Source organism: Canis lupus, chromosome 5 (genome assembly GCF_003254725.2).
Source record: "Canis lupus dingo isolate Sandy chromosome 5, ASM325472v2, whole genome shotgun sequence".
Lineage (NCBI taxonomy): Eukaryota > Metazoa > Chordata > Mammalia > Carnivora > Canidae > Canis > Canis lupus.
The window spans coordinates 28,565,156-28,584,724 of NC_064247.1; the positions used below are offsets into that span (position 1 = coordinate 28,565,156).

General features: G+C 38.7%; 1 protein-coding gene across 1 annotated transcript in view; it reads right to left on the bottom strand.

Moving 5' to 3' along the window:
* Positions 1 to 19,569, bottom strand: part of DYNC2H1 (dynein cytoplasmic 2 heavy chain 1) — a 339,893-nt gene that overhangs the window by 145,201 nt on the left and 175,123 nt on the right. Inside the window, 5 exon segments of the mRNA XM_025465708.3 lie at positions 1,112 to 1,187; positions 6,770 to 6,925; positions 12,239 to 12,349; positions 13,470 to 13,595; positions 16,800 to 16,960. Coding sequence (XP_025321493.3) covers positions 1,112 to 1,187; positions 6,770 to 6,925; positions 12,239 to 12,349; positions 13,470 to 13,595; positions 16,800 to 16,960 — 630 coding nt within the window.

A 19,569-nucleotide genomic window follows, 5' to 3' on the forward strand; every position in this document is an offset into this window, starting at 1 on the left:
TTTAGACTGGTGGTAATAAAAAGCGTATCTAAAGAGGACACCTGGAAGCTGAGATGTGAATGATAAGGACAGACATAGGAAGGTCTGAGGAAAAAAAAAAAAAAAAGGCATTTCAGACAGAAAAGCACCAACCACAGCCTTCAGGTAGGAATGAGCCTGGCTCAATGGAGGAAAGGAAAGATGACGAGTGTTGCTGTAGGTTTTAAATGGGAATTATATACTTTATTTTACTTTTCTAAACAGTTTCTTCACAATGTGAACAAATTTCCAAAGGGTGCTAAATCAGAAAGCAGACTGGTGAAGAAGCTCTTGCTTGGATTAAATGAACAGAATCATGATCTGGTTTGGACATGGGAGGGACAGAAGTTGCCCAAACACTGAATGTTTAAAGATCAGAGAAAGAATCTAGAGTGATTCATAGGTTATGAACCTGAACAAATACATGAATGGTGGTGCCATTTATCGAAGCAGGGCTGACTCCAGGAAGGGCGGCTTGGCAGGGTGTTGGGGTGGGAAGGGGAGACAGGAATCATTTTCAAGTTTGAGATTATAATCAATATACTCTCTCCTCCAATCCACCACTGGTCTCAACTCAAGTGTCTCCTTGCCCTGGCCCTATACAATACACATCAGAGATTGTACCACTCCTGTCTTCAAAAGGCACAGAGTTGGATGGTCTCCACCCATCAGATCACATGGTCCTGTTGCCCTATTTCAATCCTGACTCCTACTTAATTGTAAGATTCTACAGATCCACCATAGTGAACATAGTCTACCATAAGCCTGGATTTTAACAGTTCCTGAGATCTGAATAGTTCTTCATGAGCCTCAAACTTAGGAAGGCCACAAACTGAAGACAAGGTCTTTCTAGCCTTCTGTTTCCTGAAAGCTACAGATCAATCAGAAAGCTATGGCATATAAAACCAATGATCACAACAGATAAAGAACTATCTAGTAACACAAGCTTGGCAGTCAGGACATAAAACACATGAAAAACAGAAAACAAATTTCATTATAGGAAATCATTCTTGAAGAAATCACATTGTTAGTAAGATCTTAAACAATTTTTCACATTAATACTATCTCTGGTATTAATACAAGTAAAACTTACCATCAAAGAGCCTGTCAATAATGCTGTATCCAGCCCGAAGATCTGATAAAGAAAACTCATAAAATTTTGTCCAACCCTATGGAAACAAATTTACAAATATTACAGAACTATAAGCAATGTTCAAAGATATATATACACACACAGACATATCATTGCTCTTATAATCTTAAGAATGTTCAAAATATGCTAGAAAAATAAAAGGGCAACTCTTGAGAATTTTTAATAAAAACTGTTAGCTCAAATATAACAGTAATTTTTTAAAAGAAACTTGATTGCCAAAAGTCATGCCAAAGTCTTTTAATACTAGAAGAGTTTTTAACATTTAAGTGTGGTGGCAATTCAGTCATAGAACAAATTGGTAAATTTTTTAGTCTAAGTATGGTATATACATTGGGATAGTTCCTATAATTTTGTCCTTCAGAATTGTGGTTTTTGTCCTCAGACATGAGAACAGAAATATTACAAAAAAAAAAAATGTTTAAAGGCAAACAGCATTATTTTCTGTACATTTTACCCAGCAAGCATTCATATTGGAAATTATGAACTTAGTTAATAGCTACAATTCTTGTATAAAAAGTACATTCATAGGGGGATCCCTGGGTGGTGCAGCGGTTTAGCGCCTGCCTTTGGCCCAGGGCGCGATCCTGGAGACCCGGGATCGAATCCCACGTCGGGCTCCCGGTGCACAGAGCCTGCTTCTCCCTCTGCCTATGTCTCTGCCTCTCTTTCTCTCTCTCTCTCTCTCTCTCTGTGACTATCACAAATAAAAAAATAATAAAAAAATAAATAAAATAAAAAATAAAAGTTTTAAAAAAAGTACATTCATAGAACTCTTCATTATATAAAAATTTTAAAAATGTAATTTTGATGATACTTCCATTAACTTTAATTAGTTCAAAGTAATAAGTAGAAACTAAAATCTAAAGTCTAAATAGATTTTAAAGTCTAAATAGTATTTAGGAGCATCAACACAGATTTCATTCATTCATTAATCATTCAAAACATTTATTACACGATGTTACATGTAAAGCTCTGGGCATAAGGAACCAAAACATAAATAACTCCCCCCTCAGGTTGCTGTCAGCCAAACGTGGGGGAGGGAAAAGCAAGGTGGGTATGACCCATCACTCCAACAGACTCATGGCTCCAATGTGTTGGATGGAAGGGTATATACTCGGTATGTCCAACTGTTACCTGAGCTAAGGGTTAGGGCAGGTGTCCTGACGGGGAGGGGAACAGAGCAGACAGGGAGTCAGGATGGTAAAACTCAAGACTTTCAGTGCCGCATGGTCATGGCTGGTGAGGACACCAAGATGAGAGGTGTGAAGAATGACTTCTGATGATGTCACTGATGGTCAAGGGGACACTGAAAGAATGCAAGGCTGGGAAGATTCCGTGAGCTCCTGGAGGCTACTAAGTGCCTGTTACATACCAGGCGCTGTCCTGGTCCATGAGATCACAGCAACAAACAAGGGGGACAAACTCTGTGCTCCTGAGAAGCTTCAGTTCTAGTACTTGAATGCAGAATATGTGGGCTTTCAGTCCTTTTTTTAAAAATTTTTTTACCGGAGTTCAATTTGCCAACATCTAGCATAACACCCAGTGCTCATCCTGCCAAGTGTCCCTCTCAGTGCCCATCACCCAGTCACCCCAACCCCCGGCCCACTTCCCCTTCCACTACCCCTTGTTGATTTCCCAGAGTTAGGTGTCTCTCATGTTTTGTCACCCTCACTGATATTTTCACTCATTTTCTCTCCTTTCCTTTTATTCCCTTTCACTATTATTTATATTCCCCAAATGAATGAGACCATACAATGTTTGTCCTTCTCCGACTGACTTACTTCACTCAGCATAATACCCTCCAGGTCCATCCACGTAAGCAAATGGTGGGTATTTGTTGTTTCTAATGGCTGAGTAATATTCCATTGTATACACATTTTTAAATTTTTTTTTTATTTTTATTTATTTATGATAGTCACAGAGAGAGAGAGAGAGGCAGAGACATAGGCAGAGGGAGAAGCAGGCTCCATGCACCGGGAGCCCGACGTGGGATTTGATCCCGGGTCTCCAGGATCACGCCCTGGGCCAAAGGCAGGCGCCGAACCGCTGCGCCACCCAGGGATCCCTATACACATTTTTAAAACAAACTGGGTAAGTCAAATAGTTGGAGGCAAAACCTAGCACTTAGGGAACCAGTCTGAGTCTGATATAAAAATTTGGGCATCACTAACACTTGGATAAAAATGTTTTTAATTATAGATATTGTAAAAATCATAAGAGATTTAAACTCCCCTCACTAAGTTTTAGCCAAGCTAAGAATTAAAGGGGTAAGTGGTATGTGCCTGTCCACAGTTGTTAAACTTCCTGAAATATTCCAAATAAATTTTCTACCAACTCAAAGTCTTATTAATATTTCTTTTTTTAATTTTTTTTTAATATTTCTTATAGGGATCCCTGGGTGGCGCAGTGGTTTGGCGCCTGCCTTTGGCCCAGGGCGCGATCCTGGAGACCCGGGATCGAATCCCACGTCGGGCTCCCGGTGCATGGAGCCTGCTTCTCCCTCTGCCTGTGTCTCTGCCTCTCTCTCTCTCTCTCTCTCTGTGACTATCATAAATAAATAAAAATTAAAAAAAAAAAAAGTTAATATTTCTTATATCACTCTCTTAGACCTTATTTGTGAATGTAGATTTAAACACTTTTTCTAATACTTTAAAGATTAGTATTTATAAAACTCTGCAGTTAGAAGACTGCAGCCATCAGTAACCTCGAACAGCAATTCCAAGTGAGATTCTAGTTCTAAAATGGTAAGAACTGTGCTCTGAGGAGTATGTCAATGCTGGAATATGAAGGACTTTAAAAATATTTTACAGCTTTTATTATAGAGTTTTTGTGTACATTTTGTGAAATGTATTATTATGCATTTCATGTTTTTAACTCTACTTAAGTAGTAGTATTTTTAAATGTTATCATATGTGTATTTTTATTGGGATATAGAATTACAATTGATTTTTATGTATCAGTGAACTTCTTAGCTTCATTTCATCATTTTAAGGGGTTTTTGTAAATTAACTTTTTCATATTAATAAAGTTTCTTTCCTTTTCCTAAAAAAAAATATGGCACAAAAAAATCAGAAAGTAGTATTTGTTATTTGTGTCATATTTTCTAGTAGAAATACTGTTATAAATTGTGGAGGGCTTCTTCAGACAGCCCATGGCACCCTGCTCAGCCCACCTGGAAACCCAGGCATGGTGTGAAGCATTCCAATAAAGAAGAAAGCAGGGTGCCAACGTGCTCACAGTCTAGTAAGAGCAACAGGATGATCAAGAATAGCAAATATCAAAGAGAAGGGATGTTACATGAAGTGCAGAATTAGAAGGACAGCACTCATGTGTAAAATAGGGGAAGTAATTCTTCAACCAAATACGGCACTGCAATGAAAAATGGCAAAAAAAAAATCTTTTTTACTGACTTCAAGAATGGAAACTCAACTGAACTGGTAGTGAGTGGATCTTAATTTCTAGAAGTTGGTGATTAAATGAGGAAAAGAAGTAAAATAAAACAGTTTGTGTAGTGCACATCCCTGTGACACAGTCTCTGGCAATTAATGGTATTTTATGTTTTGACTAGGTTTTCCTCCAATTTCATCATTTAAAAGAGAACAAACTTAACATGTTTTTAAAATGTGACACTTTCAAGTATTTGTGTGTGTGTGAAAGTAAATTGCTCTAAAAAGAACACTTTGGTAGTATTTACAAATTCCTTAAAATACAGCTATCTTTTGACCCAAACATTCCAACTTAGGTATTATAACCATCAATAAATATGAAATGAGGCAAATGTAGGAATAACCACTGCAATATTTTCTATTAATAGCCAAGACTGATATGTCTATCCAACAAAACAAAACTGCTTAAAAGTCTATCAATATAATGAACAAGAGTAATATTTAAAATTTAGCCATGAAATGGTTACTAAGATTTAAAAACCTCTGAAATGTGTTGGTTAATAAAGCAAAACACAGAACTGTTATTGGTAATGTGCTGCTATTAGAGTTAAAAAGAACATACGTCAGTATATAAATACATAAAATATGCTTGTTTACATATGCCCTGTTTCTGAAGGACAACCAGCAGTGCTGAGCAGTGGCTGCCCTGGGAACAGAAGTGCTTTTAGAGAGCGAGGATGGGAGGAGACTAAATTTTAGTTGCAAATCTTCTTGTAACTTATTAATTTATATTATGTTCATGTATCCCTTAATAAAAAAAGTCAAATTTCATTTAAAAAATAATTGCTTTTTCCATCAAGGTCTACCACCATCAAGGGTTGCTCATGAACCCGTCAGGATTACTACTGGGGACACAGGCTTGGGTCTCTGGAGTGTGACTTGCTCAACAAGGTCACTGCCATCAGGAGGCCCTGGCTTCCATGGTCAAGTAAGTAGTAGCACACCCTCCCTGTAAGTGTCATTTGCAAGGATACAAAACCTCATCACGACTTCACGCATCTGACAAATCTTTTTGGGAAGGATGTGCAAGGCATTTGTGATGGATGGACTTTGTGATTGGGTGGAATACACTATTCCACCCAATCCTCAGGACAAAGGTACATGTGAGGAGTTGGCCCACTCTGCGGGGAGGTCACAGGGCTAGGAAATCTCAAGTCAGAACTCAGTACAGGTCTCTAACTCCACAGCTGCATTCCAATGTTGACAGGTAAGTGAAACAGGTTAAACCCGGGGCAGGTGGAGGAGCACAGGCTGAGGAGAACACAGCAGTAAGGCAAGGCTGAAAAAAAGATGGGAAGAATGAAATCTAGAAGTGACACAATGTATGACTCAGGGGTTTGGCAAGAAGAACAGAATAAGGGGGCCCACTAGGACTGCATGGCATGGGGAAGATGTGGTGACAAAGTGTTGAATGAATTCAATGACCATGAAGATGTGCGGCTTGATGGGGTCTGGAGGGAGGCTGAAGACTGGCCAGTCTTTCCTTCTGGACACCACAGCAATAAGTGTGCCCATTTCCTTGCAAGCACAACAGAAAGCCATCTATCTGATGGGCTGTGTGCAGAGTACGGAAATAATCCAACCTACACATTAGAAAAACAATTCTGGCTGCTACATGGATAGAGCAAAAAGAGTAGGAAGGTGACCCTGGAAAGTAGTATAGGTAAAAGGTGAGGAGGCTCAGAAAAACTCGTGAAGAGAAAGGCACAGATCTCGAGTGTATTTTGCAAGAAGAATGAACAGGACTCAGAAATGCACTGGGGAGGGGGGCTGAGAAAGAAAGTCATATCCACAATTCCTAGGTTTCCAGCTTGAGGAAATAAATGGGGATCAATGCCCTTTATCGGGAGGGGTACCCGATAAAAAAAAGCAATGGGGAACTCGGTCTTGAACTCCTCATCAACCACAGCAATCAGAGGAATATGATGCTTCACGCATCATCCCCGACAATGTAACTCAGAGACATGTGAACTATGGCACTATCCACAGTCCAGAAGATGAACAGCAAGGACAGAATTAGAGATATGAAGTTATGAGTCATGAGCCAAATGAGAAGTTAGAATCCTAGTTCACATTTACACTAAGTTGTAGAAACACTCTAATACAGAAATACACACAGCTTACAACACAACCAAGATGTGTCCTAACTCACCTGTGGAATATAGTTTCTTCTCTCTTGACAGGCAGCATGAAACCATGCAAAGTTAAAGAGGGCATGAGCACGATGTACATTATCTTTTTTGCTGATTTGCTCAGGAGTCCACGATTCATAAGTACGCATTAAATTCTTCTTCAAACCTGGAGGTGACTAAATGCAAAAAATTGACATCATATTGTTTCAAATATTACAAATAAAATTAATATTTAACACACCTGAGGACATTTTAATAGAGAAAAATTTTCACTATTATCCAGTTTGACTCATTTTGACCTCAAAACATACATATCTAAAACTAGTTCTAAACTCCTGTTATCTAACAGTTCACACCAATTATAATTCAAAAATTTTCGAATTAAACAACTATAAAACCAACAGTATTCAAAATAACCAAGTATGTTTTATATGTTCACTGAGGTAGTTTACTGAAACTGAATCGTCACTTACACAATGAATTTGACATTGATTGTCACGGGGCATGTGGTTTTACTTCCGTAGACTAGTCTCCCTCTCCAGGTGCTGAGTTTCCATGAGGTCTTCTACATACTATTTACATACAATTAATATTCCTTACACATTAGTTCACTTGTGGCGAAGTGGTTATCAGCTGACATTGCAAGTCTCATAAACACAGAATCAAACCAGAAAATCAAAGTGTCTAATTAGCCTAAAATTCATTCAAAAAATTCTTACCCACATGCATAGAATCTGTTTATATTATTTAATTATCCAAAAGAAGAGGACAAATTCTGAATTCTCAGAAAAAGAGTAAATAAACCCATTTCTTGAAAAAAAATTCTTTTTTTTTTTTAAATCAAATGCATTTGTGTATAATAATTGGTCCCTTTAGAATTCTACTAAGGATGGAACTCCTGGGTCTCTTAGTATTAAACATCTGCCTTTGGCTCAGGTCATGATCTCAGGGTCCTGAGGTTGAACCTCACGTCAGGTTTCCTACTCAGCAGAGTCTGTGTCTCCCTCTCCCTCTGCCCCTCCTCCATGCTTGTGCCCTCTCTTTCTCTCAAATAAATAAATTCTTTGGAAAAAAATCTTTAAAAAAATTCTTCTAAGCTTAAAAATATTCATGTGCATTTGTCTGCCAAATTGATTTTCACTAGCTTGTAAGAAAAGTAAAATTCTTCCTCTAAAATGGTTTCTTACACAAAAAGCACAAATAATTCAAGTCAGAACTTTAAGAAAGCCTGCTATAAGGAAGTCATTCCCTTTGTAATCCTTTCCATTCTGTTTTTTCTCAAATAAAAAGACTTAAGATTAGAAGAAAAACTGCCACTGATTTACTAAATACATATCCAAACTTATACTTCTCAAAATGAAAATGTTTTATGTTTATGAAATATTTATAAAAAATTATCATAGAATAGGCCAATTTCCTGAGCACTATTCAATAAAACATGAAATTAATAGGAAACTGACCAGCCACTTGGAGTTTAAGACACTAAAGATAACACAAAATGAATAAATCATCTACAATTACAGAGAAAGTCATACACAAAGAACATTTGAAAAATAACAAGATGAAGACACTACTGTGTCAAACTATGGGATAAGGCCAAGCATGTACTCAGTTGCAAATTCACAGACATAATAATAATTTCAGTCTTATTTCAAGTAAATATGAATCAACTAAGTATTCAACAAAAGAAGTTAGGAAGTACAAAAATAAATACAAATCTAAAGAAAACAAGAAAATAAAGGATAAAGCAGGAAAGTCAGTGAAAAGAATTACTAGATAAAAGTAAATGATGATATTGGTTATTTGGAGTAAATTTTTAAAATCAACTAATCAAAAAAAGTAACAAAATAGAGATTTAACAGCCTTTAAGTTACTAAATAAATGCATGTGGGTACATATATGTACATATACAGTAATAATTTAAAATATAATTAACTGCATTATTTTCAAATAGTTGAAAATCTACATGAATTTAAGAAATAGGAAAAAGTCACCAATTTAGACTAAACAAAATTTCCATAAAAAGGTAATCAAACTACCTCGTGAAAAAAAAAACCTGGAAAAGACTGCACAAAGGGTTAAAATGTTGAAGGAACAGGTCCCCTGATAAATATTAACTCCTTGTGTATTGGAATATTCACTGTGTACTTTGTATATGCAGGTATTACATGGTATGTACTCAAGGGAAGAACCACCCCCTACCCAGTGGCTCCTCCATCCAGTTCTAGAATGTATGTCAAAGAGTGCACTGGGAGAGGGCTGAGAAGATACTGAAAATGTTCCTTCTTACTAAATAGTGTCATGACTTTGAATTAACATATTTCCAAATATTAAACCAATGTTACCTTCCTTGGATTAATACTATCGTTTTTCTTTCTTAGAGGAGATTAACACCATCAGATAAAAATTAAAAAATACCAATCTAAAGCAGCAGGTAGTCATAAACACTACCAAAATATTTGTCTTCAGCCCAAAGATTATAAAAAACAAATTTCTATGAACAGGAAAAAATAAGCAGAACCTCTTTTACCAGTTTTAAAAAGTTTTAATCCTGTTTATTATTTATGACTTTGGCCAGTTACATAATAACACTGCCAACACAGAGAGCCTTGGATACATCAGGTTTGGACACTATCTGTCAGAAGAATGATGGATGGGAAAAAGAAAACCACTGAAAATCTGACTTAGCTGTGCCAGAAAACAAGTCAGAACACCAGATATTCATCTGCAAAGAAGAAAGCTGAACCCTTAACTTGACACCATATGTAAAAATGAACTCACAACACCCTAAAGACCTAAATGTACAGCTTACTGTTGTAAGACCAGAAGTAGGCAGAGGAGACTCCATGAGATCAGCTTTGGCCATGATTCTTTGGAGAGGAACCAGAGCACAGGCAACAGAGGCAATGAACAGACAATGGAACTCCATGAGACCTGACCTGATGTCTGTGCAATAAAGCAGACGACACACCCAGTGAAGAGGAGGACCCTGTTAGTTAACTATCCATCTCATGAGGAACCTCTCCAATGCAACAGAAAGCCAATAAAAAAATGGGCAAAGGACTTAAGAGACCTTTCTCTAAGTAAAATAGCAAATGGGCAAGAAGCAGAAAATTTCCAATATCACTAATGACTGAGAAAATGCAAATCAAACCTAGGGCAAGCTATCCCCATGCACCATTAAGATGGTTAATATAAACACACATATGCTGAAATAACAAGTGTTGGTGGGAACTAAAATGCAGCACTGTGGGCAGCCCCGGTGGCGCAGTGGTTTAGCGCTGCCTGCAGCAGGGGGTTTGATCCTGGGGACCTTGGATCGAGTCCCACGTCGGGCTCCCTCTCTCTGCCCCTCTCTCTCTGTGTCTCTATGAATAAATAAATAAAATATTCAAAAAAAAATGCAGCACTGCAATGATAAACATTATGCAGGTTCCTCAAAAAACTAAAAAATATTATTACCTTCTGATCCAGCAATTCCAATTGGGTATATGCCCTCAGCCCCCCCAAAAAAAACAACTGAAAACAAGATCTGAAAGAGCTATTTGCCCACTCACATTCACTGCATTATTCACAACAGTCAAGAGGTAGAAGCCCTACATGTCCATGAATCAATGAATGGATAAAGGAAACATAGTATGTGCAAACACAACAGGATGTTATCAACACTCGAAAGAGAGGGAAATCCTGTCCCACGCTGACATAGATGAACCTTGATGACATTATCATGAATAAAAGAAGCCATCCCCCAAAGACAAACACATACTCCTCTACATAGAGGAGTCTCTCAGGTAGCCAAACTCCCAGAACACAGACAGTACAATGGTGACTGTCAGGTTGGGGACAGGGCAACAGGGAGTTGCTCCTCAATGGATAGAATCTGTCTTGCAAGATGAGAAAGTTCTGGCAATGTGCTACACAACAAAGTATATATGAACACTACCAAACAGCATAAATAAAAATGGTTAAAATACTAAATTTTATGTGTCTCTTACTGATATTGACACCAAAAAAAGGAAATAAAATTTAAAGGAAAAATGTAGGGCAGCCCAGGTGGCTCAGTGGTTTAGCGCCACCTGCAGCCCAGGGCCTGATCCTGGGGTCCCGGGATCGAGTCCCACGTCGGACTCCCTGCATGGAGCCTGCTTCTCCTTCTGCCTGTGTCTCTGCCTCTCTCTCTCTCTGTCTCTCATCAATAAATAAAGAAAATATTTTAAAAAATAAAATAAATAAAAAATAAAAGGAAAATGTAAACGTTTTTATAAATATGCTTTTTTAAAGATTTTTTTATTTATTAATGATAGACATAGAGAGAGAGAGAAAGAGAGAGAGAGAGAGAAAGAGAGAGGCGAGACACAGGAGGAGAGAGAAGCAGGCTCCATGCCGGGAGCCCGACGCGGGACTCGATCCCGGGACTCCAGGATCGCACCCTGGGCCAAAGGCAGGCGCTAAACCGCTGAGCCACCCAGGGATCCCCTCATCTTATGCTCTTATTTATGAGCATACTCATCAAAATGAAAAGGTTTCGATGACTTACTACCTCATCGAAATGAAAAGTTTTTTTTTTTTAGTAGAGTTGACACACAACATGACAGTAGTGTCAGGTACACACCACAGTGATGCTGTGCTCCCCACAAGTGGAGCTGCCATCCGCCCCCACCACACAGCACCATTATGCCACCACGGACTCCATGCCCTGATCAGCCTGGTCTCTGTTTATAGGTCTGATTCCGCTTTTTTGTTTGTAAATTCATTTATTATATTCCACTTATAAAGGAGATCACATATTTGTCTCTCTCGGTTTAACTTATCTCACTTGGCACAGCACCTTGTAGGTCCATCCATGTTATCGCAAATGGCAAGATCTCATCTTCTTTTATGGCTGAGCAATGAGCTCCCATATATGTGCACCACATCCTTGTTCATTCACTTACTGATGGACACTAGCTTGCTTCTGTATTTTGGGTGTTGTAAATCTTGCTGCTATAAACAAAGGGCTGCATGTATGTTTTTGAATTACTGTTTTTGTGTCCTTTGGGTAAATACCCAGTCATGGAATTACTGGATCACACAGTAGCTCTATTTTTAATTTCTGAGGAACTCCACACTGTCCCCATACCGTCCCACAGTGACATACCTAGCAGCAGTGCATGAGATGTTCCCTCAACGCATTCACCAACACTCGCTGTTTCCTGAATTGTTAACTGTGGTCTTTCTGACAGGTGTGAGGTGGTATCTCGTATGGTTTTGATTTGCATTTCCCTGATGTTGAGTGATGATGAGCATCTGTTTATGTGCCTGTTGGTCATATGGATGTCCTCTCTAGACAATGTCTGTCCAGGTCCTCCACCCACGCATTAATTGAACTGAATGTTTTAAAGGAAAGGTTGGTGTGTTTTGTATGAAATGATAGTTCTTTCCAGAGTTTAGGAGGCACATGGAGACTAGCGCACTATGCGCCAAGTGACTCGGGGTTTAAGTTTCCTTACCTCATAGGTTATCTTCAGACTCGACTGTAGTAAAATAGGAGTGAAGTGGGGATGGACCTCCGCAGTGAGCCACAGACGAAAGGTGTCTTTAGGTTGAAGAGTGTTCAATTCCTTGTGTACAAATCAGCAACAATAAAAATCTACTTAAATACATGCACTAATTTACATTTTATAAATACATTAGTAATAAGTAAAATTTCTTTCTAAAATCCTTCTGTGACATTCCCATATATTTCATTCTGCTGCTTATTTACTCTGTGACCTTGGGTTCTAGGACTTAGACCAACTCTAAGCAAGGGCAGTAATAGCACATACCTCACAGCACCATGTAAAGTGCTAACAGTGCCCGATACACAGTACGTACAAGATAAGTGCTAGCAGTAATTGAGATGCCTCAACTAGCAACCACCTGTGGGACTCTGGGTCCTCGCTGCTTTGGTTCAGGCTTCCACAGAGTTCTACAGTGACATCAATTCCTTTATTGGCAATTTTTGTTGTGTTCTACTGCCTACAATATAAATTCAAAACTTCACCATACAAATTCCTTTGCCCAAGCTGTGTGCTTTGGTCACTTACTCAAATTTTTATGTCTGTTTCTTTATACATACTATTCTTTCTACCTGTTAATAATCTCTTTGGAACCTGACAAATTTTTACTCATTTGTCAATTTAAATATGTCTTAGGAGGATATCTTCTCCAACTCTTCACTACCACAGTCCCAGGCAGAATTCATCACTGAGGGTATTTTGTAAAGTGAAATTCTCTCCTACAGTGTTTACAATGCTACACTACAGTTATTAATATGGCCTGTCTGTTCTAAACCAAGTTCTTTCCAACGGAGCAGGCACAAATTTTGTATGCAACCCGCACTTAGGGCAACTGCTGGCTTTTTTCTGTACTAAACACGTGCTTGTAAAATAAAGGAATGAATGAATGACAAAAAAATCGTCAAGAGTTCTAAAAGAATAAGGTCTAAAAGTTACTTTAATAAATATAACCAAATAAATAAATAAATAAATAAATAAATAAATAAATAAATATAATCTATGTCTGATACTAACATTATTATAATATAAAATGCAGAGTGAAGGTAATAAAAAAATGGAAAAGAGCTGGCTTTTATAAAAACATTATGTTTGCTTAAAATTGTAAATTCTATCATCTACTATTATACCACATAATAATAATGGACCATACTATGCTATTTATACCACATTTATCTGAATCTACCTTTTCCAGAACTGGCAGCCAAGACACCACTAAATGTAAGTTCTTCAAACACAGCCAGTCCCCATTGCGGGAACATTCTTTTAGCATCTGAATCGCTAAATCAGCTTGACCTTGACCCATAGCAACCTGCAAAAACAAAATGAAAAACAATACTAAACAACAGACCTGATAAAGTGTTACAGGAGAGATTCAAATGAACCTGTCATACATACTGAACTCAGTGATTCTGATGAGAGTTCTAAGTTTTTAATAAGAAATATCAGACTCTGCTGCCATTTCCAACAGCTCTCATGTTTTTTTATCCTTCATCAATAGATTTCTAATACTTTTCTATTTATTAAAAATATGTTATCATTACAAGTTTGCAAGTTACAGAACAGTGTAAAGAATTATTGAATAGTTTTATTTTTGTTTCTCATTCCCCTATTTCCTGCAATTCTTATTATGCTCTCAAACATGAATGTTTTTTAAAAAAAGTAAATTTTTTTAACTTAGTCTTGAATTCTTGAGGGATTAAACATTAATACCAATACTTCCTTGAAATTTACTTCTGATTTTTCCAACACTGCACAATATCTGGCTCTCAAGCTACAGGTGTAACAATGTCAGTCCCTAGCCCTTCATCATCCAGTAAATCCCCACCCATGGCAAGGACTCCAAGGACTCTGCATTCTGCTCCTCTAGGGACTGCTGAGAGGGGCAGGGTGATGGACCAGGGGTTGGGGCAAGGGCCCAGAAGAGGTGCGAGGGTGAAGGGTGGGGTGAGTGCAAGCGGGGGGGGGCCAGAAGGGGCAGGGTGAGTGTGAGTGTGAGGGGCAGGGCGACAGAGGGGAAGGGCTCTGTGGTGCATCAGGCCTAGGGATGCTCATGCACTGGCAGGTAGGTGCCCCTCCTGAAGCAGAAATCCTGCAGGTTCTGGGAGCTGGAAGACCCTAGATGATGGATTGTGCTCAGGCTGCATTGTCATTCTGCAGGTTTTAGGCAGGGGGTCCCAGGTGACTACTGACCACGTCCATTCTAGCCGCCTGTCATGTTTGTAAATGGTAGTGTATGTCATACTTGGACACCAGGACAGCCAGGTGTATGTATGCATGTACACAGTCTATAAACACTCTGGGAGGGACACCTGGCTCAGCGGTTGAGCGTCTGCCTTCAGCTCAGGGCATGATCCCCCAGAGTCCTGGGATCGAGTCCCACATCGGGCTCCCTGAAAGGAGCCTGCTTCTCTCTGTGTCTATGTCTCTGCCTCTCTCTCTCTCTGTCTCTCATGAATAAATAAATAAAATCTTTAAAAAAAAAACCACTCTGGGAGTCCTGGTTCAAATTCTTAATTGGGTTCGTGATCAAAACACTTTCAAGACTATGGTTATAGATTACCTCAAACACAGTGATTTCTGTCTCCATAATGAACACAAGATAGCATTTCCTGACTTTTTAGTTGACTTTTACAAGTATTGATTTTGTTTTTCAATTAGACTACAAAGTTCTTAAGAGTGGGAACCATGTCTAATGCGTTGCATACTAAAGCATGCAATAACAGTTAATAAATACTCATATATTGATTATTTTTTTTAATTTTCAGGTCTAACCCCCAAAGAAGCAAATAGGATGGGTGAAACAAAGTGACTGAATTGTTCTGATGCATTTTTTAGTTTGCCATTATTAAAATGCAAAATAAACTCCACATAAAACAAAAACAAAAAACATGTATAGTTATGTACAACACAATCAGAGAAAAGGGATAGTATTTTGCTCAAAGGAAATGACAGCTAAAAATAGGCAATTCGGAATTTACCATAAAGTATCAATTATATGAAAAAAAACCTTAGATTCATAAAACCTCATAAAAATAATTTATTATAAAAATAAAATATTTTGGGGCAACCCTGGTGGCTTGGTGGTTTAGCGCCGCCTTCAGCCAGCGGCATGATCCTGGAGACCCGGGATTGGGTCCCACGTCGGGCTCCCTGCATAGAGCCTGCTTCTCCCTCTGTCTGTGTCTCTCCATCTCTTTCTTTCTGTGCCTCTCATGAATAAAAAAAAAATCTTAAAATAAAAATAAATATTTTTAAAAAGCATAACAGGAAAATGTCAAGTAGCCACCCATCCCCTCAGAAAGCTATACTACAACTTAAGTTAAAAATTAATTTTTTAATTTTAATGAAGAATCTATCAGCCTTACTATATACATTCAGGATAGCAACAAAACTTTAACAGAATTATGAATAATTATGTCCATTCTGAAAAGCTTTACTATATTCACCGATTTTGCAAGTTCAGTATACAAAACTTCAGAAGGTTAGTCAAACCTTCTGCGAATGCAAGTAGCTTTACCCCTGTTGCTAAGTCCCTGCTAATAGAGCTGTGGCAGGGGCCCTGGTCCAGAACACTCGCTGAGGACCACAGCCTGACCAGGATCCATGTGGACACAGGACCCCATCTCCCTGCTTTCTCATTGCCTTCTATTCATGTTCTGCACAACATTCCTACTTCTTCACTTCCTTCTCAATCACTCCAATATCCTCAATGAAAGCAGTTTATTCAGTTGTCAAAAACTGATGGTAAATTAACACATTTTTAGACCGGCATGCAACCTCGATTGCACAAAGGAGGTGATCCAAACACACTAGAGCTCCTAAACTTACCTCAGAAAAAAATGAAGCTATACTACATAAGTTCTACCCACGAGTTTAGGTAGTTCAGCTTTTGCAGGTGAATAGTGCTGTGATTCACTGTAAAAGCATTCAAGTCAAATTTAAAAATTATTCTAAAAAGGTTAGCAAATATATCAGTTTCCTATTACTGCTATAACAAATTACTGCAATTTAGTGCCTTAAAGCCAAACAAATTTACTACTAAATTTCTGGAGATCAGAAGTCCCACCTACCATCAAGGACTCTGACTTTACCACAAGACTGTGTCCTTTCTCTAGGAGAGAATCTCCCTCTTGCTTTTCTAGCATCTAGAGACCACCCACATCTCTTCACGCACCTGCAAAGCTAGCACCACAACATTTCCCACCACTCTGACCATGGCTGCATTACCACACCTGGGTCTCCACTAGCCCTCCCCAGCCTCCGTCCACCTTGTAAGGACCCTGCAATTACACTGAGCCCACCTGACTCCAGATGAAGACAGGGAACAACAGGTGCAGAGTTCCTTCTGCCATGTCAGGTAACAAATTCATGGGTTCTGGGAAGCAGGACATGGGCACTTTGGGGGACATAGTATACTTGGCCTAGCACCACAAATCATCTGTCACACGAACAGAATCAAACAGGGCAGGAGGAGCAGAAACTATAGCAGAAACAGCAGGGAATGGGCACTGACCTGGTGATAGCACTCTCCACTTCTCTCTGCGTTGGCCAGCTCCTGGAGCTCCTGAGAAGGATCGGCTCCTGGGGAGATGATTATCAAGATAGGCTCAATTTCCAGTGTCTCCTTGTAAAGCCGTTTGAGATTTAGAGGGAGCGGGGACAGGTCTTTCAGGCCTGGAAGACAGGTACAAACAACATGAGAACTACAAAGCAATGTGATTTGGACAAAGTCTGTTAAAACTAATTATATGATGTAGCAGAAAAAGCAGGTGAATGATAATCCCATACATGTTACAGTTTTCTCAGTAAAATCACTCCCTTACTAGCAATAATTAACATCTCACTGAATGCTTATGTGAGGGCCAGGCTTTTTCCAAATGCTCTATGCCTATGATCTCAGCAACTGAGCAAAGCAATAGCAAGAGGGAGCACCCAACTGCCATGTCCAGCAGAACAATATACACACAAACAGCACCGTGCTCTCAATATGTGGTTTTCTGCTAGAAGACTGAACTCAACCTTCCATCTGTACTGCTTTTCATTCATTTCTGTGGCAACTGAGTGCCAACTCTGTGCTGTGCACTTGGAAGCCAGATTTCCATGTGATAGAGTGAACAGTTTCCCCATCATGATGCAGGGTGGTTATTTCTTACTCCATACATTACAAAAAGAAAAAAAAAAGTCGTATAGAATGATAAGAATGTTAGTTTGGACTCAGAAAGATGTAAGCTCTCAGGTTAGCCAAGTGACCCTATGCAAACCACTAAAAACATGATGTGCCTCGGTTTCCTCAATTGTAAAACAGGCATAACACAACCCATAAGTCATCTGGGAGCAAAACAGTACATAATAAAAACAGATTCATTTCTTCATCACCTACTCTAGGCCAGGCATTATGCCACTCATTTATTTTACATCTAAGAAAACTAATAGTCAAAAAACTAAATGTCTTGCCAAAGCTCACCCAACAGCTACCTGCTAACTGTATTCAACATAATTCACCTGTGTTTTCCAATCTGAGTTCATAACCACAAGGTCCTTATACAGACAAGGAATCATAATTTTGCTATTATGTTTGAATGTCTTCCACTAATATTTAAATGTTTCCATGACTAATGTATTTAGTAAAAGCCAAGCTAAAGAAGACCCTCTTCAATAATCATCAAAACACACTTGTTTGAGCTGAACTAAAAAGAGGGTATGACACAAGAGTTCAAAAACAGATTACAGAATGTAATATTGATTACAGAGGTGAGAAAGGTGTCCCCATAGCCTCAAGCGTAGAATAAACAGACAATGTCGTACCTTACAAATTCTAAAATCACTGGAGAAAGACATTCTTAAGAATTTCTGTAGCCAGTGCTTTAAAAATACAAATTCCATGCCCTCAGGACCGGCCAAAGTAGGTCTTTCTCGAAAACTGAAAACCACGCCGGAGACAAATTTCACATTGAAAAGAGTTTGTAAGTACTTGTGGCAATGTCATTAGAAATGTTTCCGTTAAAAAAAAAAAAAAAAAATGTTTCCGTTCAGTCATTCATTCATGAACTCAATATTTGAGGCCAGTTACCGGTACTGTCTGATATTAGAATATGGATTAAAGTGTTAAAAATGTGTCTGGCCTTTGACTCAGCAACTGAGGTATTTTTTTAAAGATTTAATTTAGGGATCCCTGGGTGGCGCAGCGGTTTGGCGCCTGCCTTTGGCCCAGGGCGCGATCCTGGAGACCCGGGATCGAATCCCACGTCGGGCTCCCGGTGCATGGAGCCTGCTTCTCCCTCTGCCTATGTCTCTGCCTCTCTCTCTCTCTCTCTCTCTGTGACTATCATAAATAAATAAACATTTAAAAAAATAAATAAATAAATAAAGATTTAATTTATTTATTCATGAGAGACAGAGAGAGGGGTAAAGACACAGGCAGAGGGAGAAGCAGGCTCCATGCAGGAAGCCCAACGTGGGCCTTGATCCCTGGTCTCCAGGATCACACCCTGGGCTGAAGGCAGCGCTAAACTGCTGAGCCACCCAGGCTGCCCAGCAACTGAGATAACAAGAACTTAAGAATAACCCAGAATGTGAATGCAGAAACACTTTTGTCACAGCTCTTGGTGAGACACCTGGAGGACTGAGTACCTTCAGACAGCTGCACGAAAGGGCTGAAATCACAGAAGTGCTGATTACGCACTAGTTTACTGAAAAGCAGATTACTCAACAGAGGGCATGATTCTGTACTGTGACATATGCACATTCATGTGCCCAGAAGGACTAGAATAATGTGCATTAAAATGTCAATAATTATCTCAGGATGAAGGGATCCCAGGTGTTTCCTTTCTGTCTTCTTCTCATCAAGCTCTACTTAGAGGTGTTACGTGAGAAGAACGTCAGAGACATGAAGATAGGTTCCTATAAAATAACTGACTGAAATGTGTGTGCACTCTTCTAACTCTTCTAAAATAACTGACTGAAACATGTGTGCACTCTTCTAACATAAATTCAAATATTTCTTCTAAAGTTAAAATTCTACAGAAGATCAAAATATGTGCATTAACTCATTTTCGACAATATTTCAAAGTACTGAAACATTTTGGATTGGAGAAAATATCATGAAAAAGGTAAACCATTTATGGTAATATAAGTAATGTTCATGTTACTTGGAATTCCATATTAATCATTCTGCCCACAAAACTCCCAATAAAATATTCCAAGTGCATTTTAATTGAATGGATCTATACATATAATCATTTGTTTTATTAACCCAAGTACCTTTGACTCTATATATCTCTAAA